Below are 14,357 nucleotides of genomic sequence, written 5' to 3'. Positions count from 1 at the left end.
TGCGAGCACAAAGAGAGAGTCCTCAGGATTTCGACAGGGAGGGAGTAATGGAGCTCAATGAGACAGGCGGCAGCACCACAAATGAAGGAGACAGATGAGGACCAATCGATGAAGGAGGGATCAAGAGACGGCTCCATGTGTGTCCCTGATGCATTATGGGAAACCTCCATCTTTGTTTCTCTTCACTTTTGGCGTACCTCTGAGCCCGGCCGGATTCATATCCACTACTTGAGTTATTGACACTGTATGTCAGAAAGATGCATGTAATAACAGGTATCCGGGGAGGGGAGTGGGGTGGAGAAAGACACCCAAACGGGAATTTTAAGATGTGACTGCACCTGCGTTTATTAATCCCATTATTTTTCCTGGCCAATCATCCAGGAAGCTCCTTCCCATATTACCATAATCACGGAAAATTAAAAGAAGCAGTTATCATATTAAAAGACTAAAGAACAAAAATGTGGCCCTTGTCTGCTGGCTGTTTAATTTCTATGTCCGACATGATGCGTGTAATTTTGACCTTCAACACACACCTTCCTCCAGCTTCTGTTCCTTAATGACGTCCCCTCAGATGAACTAATTCCTTCAACTGTTCTCTCCAGTCCTTACACCATGCCCTAGTTTTTTCTCCTTCAGAACATTTCTCATTTCACAGTTCTCCGGTTCTTTTCTGTCTTCCTCTCGCGTGGTCGGGGGAGAGGGGGCTCTGCGCTCTCGCCAGCTCACTCGGATTTTTTTGTGTTGCTTCTTTCTCTTTCTGCTTTCGTCTGCTTTCGCCATCTCTGCTCTTTCTCTGTCTCCCTTCGTTCAAGCCTCGCTTTGTTGGGCGAACACCTCCCACAATCCCAGTAATATCTCAGACGGGCGGCTGAGAAAGGTATCGGCGCGGTTGAGCCGGATGCGTTAACATCTCGGAGGTGCGCCCTGCGAGTTCTTTTACGGGCAGGCATGATGAAGGGTCTGGGTGAGGCTCTCCTCGCCGTAGTGGAATGGCTGGATATATTTTTTAAATTCCTTGATTGCCCTCAGTTGCCTTTAGAAGCTCTCATTTATACCTCAGACTTTGGCTAGTATGTGCACACATACCCCACACGCTGTTCCAGGGCCAGAGGTGTTGGGGAGATTCGGGCAGATCTCGGATCAGTTGGAATGGGAAACTTCAACCAACCAAGTACCTCAGTGAGCAGCACAGAGGCTGTCTGGAGCTTCTGTGGAAAAATGAGTCTCATGCATCATCCACTGTTTATTCTAAGAATGATTCTGTACAAGAGTGGTCCGCATGTGCACATTTTCTAATGAATAAAGAAGAATCGTGTTTTCTGTTCCTTTCGTGAGCATTATGTTCACATTCATATAGCCGCCCTCTAGAAACGGAGTAGTAATGGATGAGAGAATTCATTGTAGAAGCCTCGTAGTAGCGTAGGCCTTGTGGAGTTTTAAGATGCGTGGGGTGTAGTGTCTTGGCAGTCGTCTCTGGGTCAGTGCCGTTCAGCCCCAGATGGCACTTCAGTGTTGCTTCACTGGTTGTTTTCTCTGTGGTCATCCTCGTGCATGTCCTAGGTGTTGGGCTGCATCCGCCGCATTCTGTATACCGGCTCTCCCTCGTTCCTCGCTCACTGCGTTCTCGTGCTCGTTCCGATCCCACTAATTTTTCCAGGCCCTTTTCAAGAACAGGATACGATCGGATCTGCCAGACTAGTGGGAAGCGTGTACGTGTTTGTGTTTCCGTGCGTCCGGTGTATAAGCTACCCAGAGCTTAGCTGATCAGTCGGAAGCATTCTTTTCTCCATCTCCGGCCTAACCATCCACCTCACCCTAAATTATTTACCAGGTGTCCCCCCTTTTCCCACCTGCAGAAATCTTTAGAAGGCGACTGGTGGGTTTCCTTTCATCTCTCACTGAGCCTGTGATCTCCTCTGATCTTCTTCTTTCCCCTTCGTCTCTGTGGATTTTTCCAGCTTTCCTCGTCTCAGGTTTCATCGCGCCAGCTCCAGTCTCCCTCGCACCGGCATGTGTTCACTTCCGACCTTGCACGCTCCGGCGTAGGTGACTGTCGCTCTCGGGCTGTGAGCTGGTGCAACACTTATGGAAGGTAAAGGTTTTTCAAAGCAGAGTCGTGGTTTGAGTTCAGCCAATGCCATGTTCCCTAGCTGCCCCATCCCCACCACCATGCTTTTATTCTCTTCTGACATTGGCTCTCTAAAATTCCAGCAATTGTCTGATGAGCACTGACCACCAAACAGATTTTCTGTTGAGGAGAGTATTCATTTTTAACTCGATACACTTGTATTTGTATTCTATTTAGCTTCTTTTTTTTTTTTTTTTTAAAGTGGTGGAGTGGTGGAAGTGTTGTAGCTCCAGTACTGAGTAGTGAGGCCATGGCCTTGTGATCTGTAGATAACCCATAAGATGATGCAAACAGATGTGTTTTAGGTAATACTAATCCAGTGGGGGAGATTAAGATTAATGGCCCTGGATTTATCTAATCTGTATGGTTGTGTATGTATTGATCTAGTCACCGTAGCCGATCAGATCTCACTTAGCAAATATTGGAAGTGTTTGTGCCTTTCATCATATGTATGTATGTATGTAAATATGTTCGTTATATCAAATACACTTAACCGTTATAACCTGTTGAGAAATAAGCCTGTAATTGCAAAAAGAAGATGCAGTTTATTTATATTGTATAGCTGATTACTGCTGATGTATTGCACATAGTATTAACCGGTGCATCCATTTCATAAAATGTTATTTTCATTTGAAAATGCCTCATGTCACATTGTCTTGACTCATAGATTCAGGAGTCACAGCAGACTTTGACCATTTGGTGGATATATTTAAAGAACTCACTTTTTTAAAAGAATAAATTTTTTTTTCTTGCTCTTGTTATATTAGGGTCACATTGTAATCTAAAACTGACCTTAAACTACATCTGTCCCCAACTTAGATTGAACATGGAAACAACATTCATCATCAGATTCTTCAATAATGTACAAAAGTATTTTATTACATAGAAAACATGAGGTTTTGCACATTCATTATATGTATCTCTGTTTAAGTGTCTCCAAACGCTTTGAATTTGGACTCTGTAGTGACATCTTGGTTGTAAGTGCATAGTTATTAGGGTTTTGAGAAAGGCCATACATCACTTCCTCTTCCTTTTGACTGATTTATTGTACCTGGTTTTCTTTGTTTATCAATGGTGCATCATTTGACTAGGTTATGAAAGTTCTTTTTTGACAGGAACCCACGTTCCATTGCACTGCATCCAGTACAGCAAGAAGTACTTCTGTAAACCTCTGGCCAGACGGATCCCCTTGTCAGAATGAGTTTGTTCTATGTGAAAAAAGAAAACATTTCATTTGCTAAAAATTATCTTTAGCCTTTGATGCAAACCTGTTTTTATTTTTTTTTGACACATTTGGTTGTCTGAGATCAAATCACTTCATTGGAGCAATATCATGTTGGTGCATCCAGGGCTTCTCATTGGCATATCCATTATAAATGACCTCCCCATTGCATTATTAATAGCTAACTGCAGTTTCAAGCATTAAATATTAAATGGAATTGATGGAAAAGTCCAAATAAAGTCAAGTAAGCGCTTTACTTAAAGTGGAGATGATGGGTGATAACTTGGAGCCAGGACTTGACTATGCTGGCCACAGCTTTGGCTATGGTGAGTCTCATTCCGAGTGACGTAGGGACGTTGTAGGATTATTAGCCTATGTGTTTGAAGTAGGATTCACTTCTGAAGAGACTTTTGTTTGGCTAGATTTTATATCTTGGAAATGTTCATTTTTGAGACGTGATTACTTGATTTCGTGGGTCCCTTTTCGGATTCTAGGCAGCCAACACACTGTTTATTTAACATTGTATCAATAACAACCACTCCATTAAAAAAGAGAAAGAAACACTGTAATGTAATGAAAATAAAAAACATTGAAGCATGACTTCAGCTGAGCAGATAGAGGCTCATCAGGGGGCCAGCAAAATCTGCGGCACAGAGCACTAGGCAACCCGTGGCAGCTCTGGGGAGGAGAGAGAGACTCCATCATGGAGATCGAGCAGCTCAGAATTGAAATATCATCTCTGAAGCAGTCCAAGTCCAAAAAAGGGTCAAGTTGTTGAAGTGGTGACAACTGCATCTGCACGTCTGTTTACGAGACATAAATCACACCACGGAAAAAGACTGAAAATCCCCACGAGCCAACTGGAAGGAGTTTGGTGGGTGAGAGCCAAAAAACACCACAAATACATCAGATAAACAGTTTTTAAAATGAGCAATTCAACAGAACCATGTTCTTTTTTTTAAAGTGTGATGGCTACCCTACAGTACAGTTTCACAGCAATTTAAAAACCATTACCACAGCCTATGTTTACCACAGTTTCACAAAACAAGTCCTCATATGAAACACATCTGTAGTCTGTACTGTGTTCTTCACAGGAGACTATTAAACAGAACGGATAACCTTTGGAAGAAAATAAGTCGCCTGCCTGTACAAATGTGGTAAGGATTGATCTTCCAAGATCATTAGTTTGAGTACATAATCAGCCTCACCTAGCTTCCCTAAAGGGCAGGGAATGCTGCTTGGGACCACAGAACAGTATTTATGTAACACAGCTTTGTTCTTCTCTGGCGCTCCTCTCAGGACCACAAAGGTCCATCGCTGTCACTGCTGATGTTGGAGTGACATTTTAATATTATTTTAAAAGTCAAGTTCTGCCGCTGAACCCCCCCCTACCCCCACCCCCAAGGAGAGAGCTGAAGAGAATACTCCAGATTTTTCTCCCTTTCTCTTCCTCTGTTTTCTTGACTTCCCCTTCAGCTTTCTTGTTTAATATTAATTCCAAGTCAGGTTCTGCCTCTCAAAATCTGTAGACAAAGAGAACCATGGAAAAGTAAACTGATGCTTTTCTCCATGCAGGGTTTGTTTGTGGGGCTATTGCATGATTTAATTATTAGCTGATTTAACATGAATTTAGACCTGGTTCTTTCCTAACATCTAATATGTCCCCTTGTTCTTTGTTTACAATACAATTCTTCATCAGCGGTGTTCCACTAGGATCACTCTTTGGTCCCTGCAGATCTCATGAAAATATACAGTAGGTCTTCATAATCTACATACAAAATGCATACAATAAAATGATTCCATTTTTCAGTTGTCATGATTTCGACTCCCCATCTGTCGGTAGGCTGATGGACCAGGTGTCCTCTTCAGGCTTATGTAATGAACGAGCTCCAGGATCTAGGGACCAAGTGTGACCCTGTCCACCAGAGGAGAACCACGCAGGCTCCCACAGCGAACACCGCCAGGCTGGCCTTCAGCACGGCTCGCGGGGGGCGTCTGAACTCAGGAGGACCCATTGTGGCCAGCAGGGCAGTTGTCATGACCAGGGTGAACAGTATAGACACGGCAGTGTTGATGGCCACAATCTGACCAAACTTCGAAAAAGGTACGATCACGCAGAAAAAGAGCGGCACTGTGGAGATCACTGTAGTGACTGCGCTCGATACTATGGCAACGCCCACATGAGACACCGCATCCAGCGATCTTTGTTGCCGTTTGGCTGACAGATCCTGTAGACCACAGAAATATAGAAAACACGCATTATTTAAGCGTCAACAAGGTTAATCGTTCTAAAGGTCTGTAGTTTCTCACATGATTGTTTGTTGTTTGTTTGTTGTTGCTTTTGACAGAAATTCACTTTTGTCTCAAACCTGAAAAGCCAAACTTGGGTGAATACAGTAGAGAAGGTTTTTGGTTTAGGATTTCATGAAACACATCCACAGGTGACACAAATTTCTACGATATTTACCGGTGACATAAACACATGCACAAAGGCAATAAACTGTTTATGTCTGCTGAGTATTTCTGTCACCCTTTGCAGTGATTCGTGATTGGTCACTGTTGAGCTGCTTTGTGTTTGTTTGTTTTGCTTTGTGTTTGTTTGTTGTTGTTGTTGTTGTTGTTGTATTGTTCCCTGTTTAAGTGTGGCTCTCACCAAGGGAACTGAATGAGTTATGTTCAGACTAGTGGTGTCCATTGATTTAAAAAATGAAGTGAGTTAATCACAATATCAGATTAATGTGATAATCATGATTGATCATAAAGTTAAAAAAATGTAATGCACTTTAAAAATAGTAATACAATATTAAAATATTAGTGTTTACTTGTATTTTGGAGGTAGATAAACAAATACAATGGGTAGTACTGGAAAATAGGAAAGCATGATAAACCGGTTAGAGGAATCTTTTTTTTTTTTTTTACTTCATCATAAAATCTCAGCTTAGTATTATAAGATTTGTTGAAATGGTGAATTTGTGTGAGATGACTCCACCAGTTCATAAGGTCTACGTCTCTTTTAACCAGTCGCTCAGGCAGATCAGCTTCGACATTTTCAGATTACAGATCTGCCTCCTCCTTCTCCACAGTGTGGCCTGCCAAAGGACAGCCTCTTACTGTTGAGACACGCGTAGCTAAGTACCTTTGTGCAATGTGCAGACCATGATGATCTATTGGTTATCTTAGTTGTCGCCTTGTTGATGGACTTGCCCTGGCCGCACTCTGCCAATGGTTTGACGGATACGGATATAAAGTCATACCAGCATCTTTGCTAAGTACCAGTATCTTCGCTAACAAGACTTATGCTTCTGTGCAAACATAGTTCATCACTGCGATATGTGCACACAACTTTAGTTTTATCTAAACTTCCAGCTGGAAGCAATAAAACGAAAACGTTTTATAAAACCAAACTTTTCGTATTCTCTGCCTTTCAATAACCCCTCAGAGATTGTAAAAATTTGCACGGGATTTATGGGGGGAAGCTGGGGTCAAACTGGGTTATATGATTCATTTGCGTTTAAAAAAAACACATTACGTTTTTCAGATGAATGGCGAGCGTTTAACGTTGACGGCCCAGGTTCAGACCTTCAGTGTATCCAGACCCTAATATCTTTTAATATCTCCTACTAGCACTAGGTTTTCTCGAAGAGTGAATACTCGCCTCTGTTTGATCTAGCTTCTTATAATGTAGATGGAAACATGATGGGTTCCCATGCCACAAAGGAATTCATCGTGGCACAAAATGAGTTTTTGCGCTACAGGTCTTTTGTCTCTTAAAACAGGAGATTCAAACACCACATGCGTATGTTCGGTTCTCCCAAAGCCAGTACGGACACAATGGCTCGGTTGGAGCCCCTACCGTCTCTGGATTGCCCATCGGCGCGGTTGCCACATCCCCAGCGAGCAGATAGCCCTCCACCAGATGCAGGCAGTAGTCCACGGATGAGCCCACCAGTATGGAGAGAGAGATGGCCTCCACTGCCCCCATCTCCCAGCCCAGCCAGTACATGACTGCAACCACCAGGCCAACCACGCCTGCACACAGGTAGGCCTTACACAGATACTGCTGCGCCCTGCACTGCAACCTGCCGCTCAGTTTTCACTTTCATCTGTACCGCAGAACACGAGTCTTTGGACATTTCGTGGTCTCTTCGTTTTCTTATTAGCCGGAGAAGAGACTATCGTTGCCGTGGGTCTCGTCTCAATCCCTGGACGCTACTGCAGCGCTTATTGTTGATTACACGCATTTAAATTGTACCACTACATTCTAAATCCATATCTTTTTTTATTTGACTTTCGGCCAGCTGAACCGGCTGCTTGAAAGTATTGTGTTTTGAATCTCTTGGGCATTCATTAATTTAATGTAATCGGTAGTAGATTATATTTTCCAGTGTGTATTGCTGTTTGGTTTGGTGTATTGCATTAACATATAAATGAGTTTGAAATAAACTAAGGTTTCAAGGGTAAATGCTTTCCATCATCGCTGTGCTTAGTCCGTTACTCACACAGGTCCAACAGAACCGTCCCTACAGAATAGGATAAAAGTCCTGCCACGTGACCCTTATTTCAAGGATGTTTAATGGAATTTAGACAGACATCCAGTGTGATGGACTTTGGCCACACACACACACACACACACACACACACACACACATATATATAACTTCCTGTATGCTGTTATGGTTCAATTATTAGTGTAACAAGTCTCTTCTAAAGAAAGTATCTTCTAAAATTCTATTGTTCCTGCAAATAACCATTCTAGTAAAAAAAACAAAGTTGCCCTGTCAAAGAGGAGGCAGGCGGGTGCAGCGGCCTGTGTGCACATGCGCAGAGGAAGGCTGTTCGAAAAGGTAAAGACTGCTTAAACATGCTTACGGAAACCAGGCCACTCTTACCCAGAATGCTAAGCAGGATGGGCAGCAGCAGTAGTGGGTGTGCAGTGAAGACAGCTACGGATGCTATACAGATCGCCAAGGACAGGAGTAAACTGTAGAGGGCGCTCTCCACACCTAAAGTCAGGGGTTAAAGGCGTGCTTAGGAATTTTGTGGAACAAAGTACACACTGAAAATCCCTCCAAAGATTTTAGAACATGATGCCCTGCTTCTCAGTATAATCACTCGTAATGTTGATCATTTATTATTTATTTCGTAGTAATAAAATAATGAATCTAAACATAATTCATCATCTGTGACACCTTTGAAATGTATTCCCTCTCTCTGACTTGCACACACACCTATGATTTCCATGAAGATCTGTTTCCAGTGTTGGCAGGTCTGGAACCCTCGCCTCAGAGCTGAGGTTTGTGGGAGAGATGCCAATTGCTCCTGCAGGAAACTTTCCCATTGGAGGAAATCAGAATGGGTCTGAAACGAAGACTTCCCTTTGTAGGTGGTCTGTGTTTTTAAAACAAAATAAGGAAACAGGATATACATTTCACACTGTACAACATAACAGCCTTCAGCAAACCAAAGAGTTTGTTGTTGTTGTTGTTGTTGTTATTGTGGAAAGCAAGAACTCACTGACTCAAAGGCCATGGAAATCCAGTGTACCCTCCCACCCTGCATACCAACTGCACCATGGGATAGCTGACCAGGCAGGAGGTTGGGTTCAGGAAGAGAGTGACACTCAGGATGGAGGAGAGGAAGAATGGAGGTAAGGCTATTTCCTGAGAGAGAGAGAGAGAGAGAGAGAGAGAGAGAGAGAGAGAGAAATGAGGTTTGAGAAAAGAAAAGGAAGACATGATGAAGCCAACAAAAAGTTATCCCAAATGATTTGGGAGTGTGTGTTTGTGTGTGTGTCTTTTCACCTGAAGGCAAACACTGTGCTCCGCCAGGCTTGACGAGCTTTGCGTTGGCGCCGATGGCTTTGCAGAGCTGGCACAAGTGGCCGATCTCATTGAAAAGATCAAAGTCTGGATCATAGACCACGCTGCCCTTTGTGGAGGGAGTCAATGAAAATCAATCCAAACGCACTGAAGACTGAATCAAAGCAAGCCGAACACATCTACGGTGCACCGAGCCACTCTGCGCACTTTGTCAGGATCTCGCTCGAGGATTCAGTGTTGGAAACTGATAGTGATCCAATCATACTTCAGGAACCACTGGGGTACCCAATAATAATAATAATAGTGTAATAATGACTGCAGTGTAGACATAGATGGTTGATTAGCCCGTGGCCGTGTGTAGACAGCAGGCAAAGCTAGGTGTGCCAGACAAACAGGAAGGATAAGCAAGTTCACATGCAGGTCAGGACGTGATTTAGTCCCATGGCGAATTCTGCACCATGGATTTCAGTGTAATGATAGCAGAAGACATCAAAGAAATGACTAAAAGTACAAAGAGGTCTTTCCTGTGTCTCCATTGTTAGTTCTTGTTTCCAACACGTCCCTCACCAGTTCTGAGCATGTGCTAGGTTTAAAAGTTTAGCTACAAATGTTCAGTGCACAGTATTTCGGTGGGTGACTGGGGATCATTAAATATCAGCTAGTTAAATGAGCCCCATCATCAATAGAAGTAAATGAGGCAAGTTATTGTCATTTATTGCAAAATATGTCCAAACTCGGAAACATTGAGATGCAAGAAATTAGAAAACTGACAAAGCAGACATCAAATAACAAAGATGTTATAGAAATGCTCGGAGCTGCGTTCAGTACAGTCCTGTGATCGTCCCCACATTCCCATGGATATGGACGACCGCTCTACGAAGTGCAGTGCTGGGAACATGGTCGTACCAGATCTCCAATTACGTGGTTGTCTGCGTGCTGAGTGCGATTCACCCCCAGTATCCCGAACACCACGAATACCATGGCACCCGTGTCCACTAGGGGGCGCACTGCTGGCTCCCCACATCCACCGCCACTGCAGGGGTTAAAGCCGGACGTTGTGGAGCTCTTGACCTCGCTGGGGGCTGAACAGACAGAGAGCAGTTTCATATATTATCCACAAATAGACGCAGCACCAGGCCCGTGAGCTGACTCTGCGTTTTTCCCCCACATAACCGTACCACATCACACTAATCTTAAGCTGTGTATTAGTCACGAACTCGATTCCACTTGACTAGACTTCACCAGGTTAAACTCTGAGATTTAAATAATGACTCACTCTTGGAAGAAACTCACGCGCACACGCTTCCCTTGAGATTGCAGTGCTGCACAACTCCGGTCCATTGCAGCAGTGAGGTCACTCCCTTAACAACACAAGCCTGAGATCAAGTGTTGGTGTGGGGCAGCTGAACTAATACCCACTCTGTCAGCCAAGCTAAAAATGGAAAATCCCCAATAAAATGCACCGTGCTTCATCTGTTAAATGTAACACGCTCAAAGAGATATTCCCCTAATAGAGAAGCGTCATGTGGATACAGCCATCCACAGTAATGCAGGGGTCTAGTTTAGGTTTTGTGGTGCCGACTTCATTTGAACTGTGTGACTCACCCGAAATAGCACACAAAAACACAGACTCGTTTCGAACGAGGAGCTGGAAGAAGCTCATCTTTTGGTATAAAACCAGACAGAAAGGAAAAGAATCGGTGTAGATGAATGAGGGTTTTTTGTGGGGTACTGTATGGTTATTACACCGCAAATGTTTTACGCCATTCCGTTGTGGAACGGCAGGCAACAGAAGGGCCGATCTATTCAGGTCATGTGCTCGAGGTACAGAGCAGTTGACTCTGCTCTTGATGCTTCCTGTCAGCCTGCTCACAGTGCTGGATCTACGCAGAGCTATGAATAATGCATTCAGTGCAATAAACGACGGCTGTTGGGATGGATTTGCGTGCGCGTGTGCTGGCTGTGGGTCTACCTGCAGAGAGGGGCGCATAGAAACAGCCCTGAGCTGGACCGTCTGGGCCAGAGCTGATCATACAGCCAGGAGGCCCTTCACACACACGGCTGGGGTACGGGCTGACTGTGTTCTGAGCAAAGTACAGCTTCCTGAGAGAGAGAGAGAGAGAGAGAGAGAGAGAGAGAGAGAGAGAGAGAGAGAGAGAGAGAGAGAGAGAGAGAGAGAGAGAGAGAGAGAGAGAGAGAGAGAGAGAGAGAGAGAGAGAGAGAGAGAGAGCACTTTTAATCTGAGTGCAACTATAAAGCATTAGAAATGATTGTACAGATATTTCACAGCAAAATAAAGAGTGACCCTTCTTGGAAAAAGATTTCAGTATATTCTTTCTTTCCCTCACCTGCTGTTTTTCTGTTCGCTCAGCGCCACAAAAAAGCTGAACTCTGACCTCCAGCCATGGCGGAGGTCGCACGACCCAGAGCTCAGCATCCATCGCGTGCGGGGGTGATAGGCGTGCGAGACACACACTGTTAACTGAGCGCTGAAGTTACCATGGCGACTGCCGTAAGCCTATTACCGTGACAGCAAAACAATCATAGGCTTATAAGTCAGATTGAACAGTGGCATGAGGGCTATTGGAATCCACAGAGGGGCCATTGGAACAAAGTGCAGCTCTATTCCTGGATGGAGATCGACTGCGTGAAAGATAACAGCGTGAGTGAAGGTGTTTATGCTTTCTCCCACAGGTATAAGTAATGAGGTTTATGGATTTTTTCCAAAGCTACGCAGACACTGCAACACAAGCCCATTTTGCTCAAGCAAACAGAGATGGGAAAGGCACTCTTATTGACCTTGGAGCCAAATAATTGACCATCTGATTGCCACTGTAATTGATAACTTCACACAAAGGATTATGCAGCCTTGCTAAAGTCTAGGTTAAGTTCCAGTATTTATACCCTTTCGCTACACTCCATATGTAAAGTTGGAAGTGCCGACTGAAATCATCTGAGCTGCAGGAGTTGTTGTTCATCACTTTGTTGAACTGTGCTGCGCTTTTTAAATTTTCACGTACTTTTACATGTTTGTTTTTGCTAGTGAGGGTAGGCTGTGTGGGGAAAAATGTTTTGTCCTTCTAGCATTAAAACAGAGTCACATAATCAGGCTCTTCTTAAGAAGTCTGATTACGCCTCTGCAAAGTGACTGTAATCCTTTAATTAAAGCTTTCATTTTAGAAACAAAATGAAATCCCATTATATCTACATTATGCATTACTCCCAATCCAGGGAGGTCATTACAGCTTCAGGAAAAATGCTCATTATGTTTTATGTTTTTCAATGTGTCTGTTGTTGACAAAAAATGGTACAATTCCCAGATAATCCACCAAGAACTGTATCTGTATGGACATGCACAGAGCATTTTTCTATTCCCACAATGATTATTTTCTAAGCAAAAACTTAAAGCCAAAATATTTTTGTCAAAGAGGTATAGGTTAAGGTTTATCATAGTATCATTAGCCCAGCAATACACAGTAATACAGGTGTGTGCGTGTGTGATGACCTTGAAGGCTGGCACGTTTCCGTGCCCTGGGGTGAGTGCTGTCCAGGGAGCAGGCATGCTGGCGTTGAGAGAGTAGCGGTAAAGGGTGATAGTGACGTCAGCCTCCAGCTCAGACACGTACACTGTGAGGAGGCCGTCTGTAGATGGAGATCAATCTTTACACAGCTCGTTAGGAACAACGCACAGCCGCATAATCACAGTTATCCTAGTTATGCTGTTCCGAGGATGTTTTTAACATCACAAAAGTCTTTTATAGTCTAAAAACAGCAATATCAACCACTCAGTGGTGGTAAAGTTATTAGGTTCTTCAAACCTGTGCCTGTCCGCGTGGTGTTGCTGGCGTCCGGCCGTCCCGGGCCGGCGTGCTTCCACACCGGAGCGCCGGCGGAGCGGATGCCGCTCTGCAGGCTGTGGGGCCGCTCCATGAACACTCCTGCAGGACACCACAGGGAGCTGTTAGAGCGGCAGGGACCCCATGCTGGCTCCGGATACGGAGAGGTCGCGGAATCTCGGGAGGGCTTCGTGGCCGATTCCCGACCGGCCGTGGCTGCCGGTCTTTGTTTCCTAATGAAATCCGGCGCTGGCTGGCTTGTCCTCATGGATTATTCAGAACATTCCCTGCTACGGTTCCGGTGCCTTTTCGAGTAGACGCGCCCGCTCACAATCTGACAGACTAATGAGGTCCTGCAAGTAGCCGTCGAAGCGCCAACGTGGTGGGAGAGGAAACGGATGGGTGGAACCTCACAGGTCAGGGGAAAAAGGGAATGCGACCAGATTTAAGGAACCATACAGGTTGGGATAAACAGAATTAGAATGGAGGGGTGAAACCATACGGGTGGGGGGGTCGAGTGGCATGCTAACGGATGGACAGAGTTGGGGGGAAAAGCGGAACGGGAAGGGATGGGAGCCAACGGCTCTTTCCTTAGTGCCCTTGAGGGACTGAGATGTTGGACTGGCCCCAGCAGGCCCTGGGCGAGTAGCTACAGGGCCCGGGCTCACCTGAGCACATGTGGCACGAGATGCCCTGAGCACTCAGGTTGCTGCGGAGGTCCAGCAGCCGCTGCAGGTTGGTGTCCCGGTGGAAGAGTACCGGTGCGTGACTGGCTGGTCTCAGCAGGCTGCAGCAACACGCCGAGGCCAACAGCAGCAACATGAACAGAACTGTGGGAGCGAGAGACAGAGACAGAGAGAAAGAGAGAACAGTTCAACAGTCTTAATATACCCAGTTAGGAGTAGCTTAGCCTGTAGCTGCAGATCTATGTCCTGGGAGAGTTCCTGTCCTAATTGAGGGCAGCAGGTCCTAATTCTCAGATTATCCTGAAGACCCCGATGCACCGGATCAGGTGTTTCATTACGGGGGCTCTCTGGGAACAGGGAGCAGCTCGCCGGCACTACGGAGAGACACTCGCATGTAAACGATGCACGGTAACGATGCGGTGAAGCAGCATGTACAGCTGCAGGCTGCCCCCTGCCCCACAGGAAGAGTGCGCGTGCGCCAACCTGAAGCCGCTGCAGCAGCTATGGCTCATCGCTTCTGGCGCGCGCGGCACTGTTTTGATCGTGGGTGCTGGTGAAAGTGTGATGAAAATCAGCATGTTAGCTGGAAAAAAGGGCAGTTTCGTTTACTTGGGTCTTAGGTGTGCAGAGTAACGAGGGATGGGAGAAAAACACCCCACTCCCTAC

General features: G+C 45.1%; 1 protein-coding gene across 2 annotated transcripts in view; it reads right to left on the bottom strand.

Moving 5' to 3' along the window:
• Positions 1-1,658: 1,658 nt before the first annotated feature.
• Positions 1,659-14,357, bottom strand: part of disp3 (dispatched RND transporter family member 3) — a 30,874-nt gene continuing 18,175 nt past the window's right edge. For both annotated transcript variants that reach the window (XM_035536290.1, XM_035536291.1), the window contains 12 exons: positions 13,674-13,835; positions 12,988-13,107; positions 12,675-12,811; positions 11,518-11,687; positions 11,142-11,272; positions 10,076-10,251; positions 9,152-9,278; positions 8,865-9,010; positions 8,579-8,738; positions 8,240-8,353; positions 7,204-7,379; positions 1,659-5,578 (listed from right to left, as the gene is read on the bottom strand). In XM_035536290.1, coding sequence (XP_035392183.1) covers positions 5,222-5,578; positions 7,204-7,379; positions 8,240-8,353; positions 8,579-8,738; positions 8,865-9,010; positions 9,152-9,278; positions 10,076-10,251; positions 11,142-11,272; positions 11,518-11,687; positions 12,675-12,811; positions 12,988-13,107; positions 13,674-13,835 — 1,976 coding nt within the window. In that variant the 3' untranslated portion in view covers positions 1,659-5,221. The remainder of the gene's footprint in view (positions 5,579-7,203; positions 7,380-8,239; positions 8,354-8,578; positions 8,739-8,864; positions 9,011-9,151; positions 9,279-10,075; positions 10,252-11,141; positions 11,273-11,517; positions 11,688-12,674; positions 12,812-12,987; positions 13,108-13,673; positions 13,836-14,357) is intronic.

Source organism: Electrophorus electricus, chromosome 18 (genome assembly GCF_013358815.1).
Source record: "Electrophorus electricus isolate fEleEle1 chromosome 18, fEleEle1.pri, whole genome shotgun sequence".
Lineage (NCBI taxonomy): Eukaryota > Metazoa > Chordata > Actinopteri > Gymnotiformes > Gymnotidae > Electrophorus > Electrophorus electricus.
This window is presented reverse-complemented; position numbering and strand designations above follow the sequence as displayed.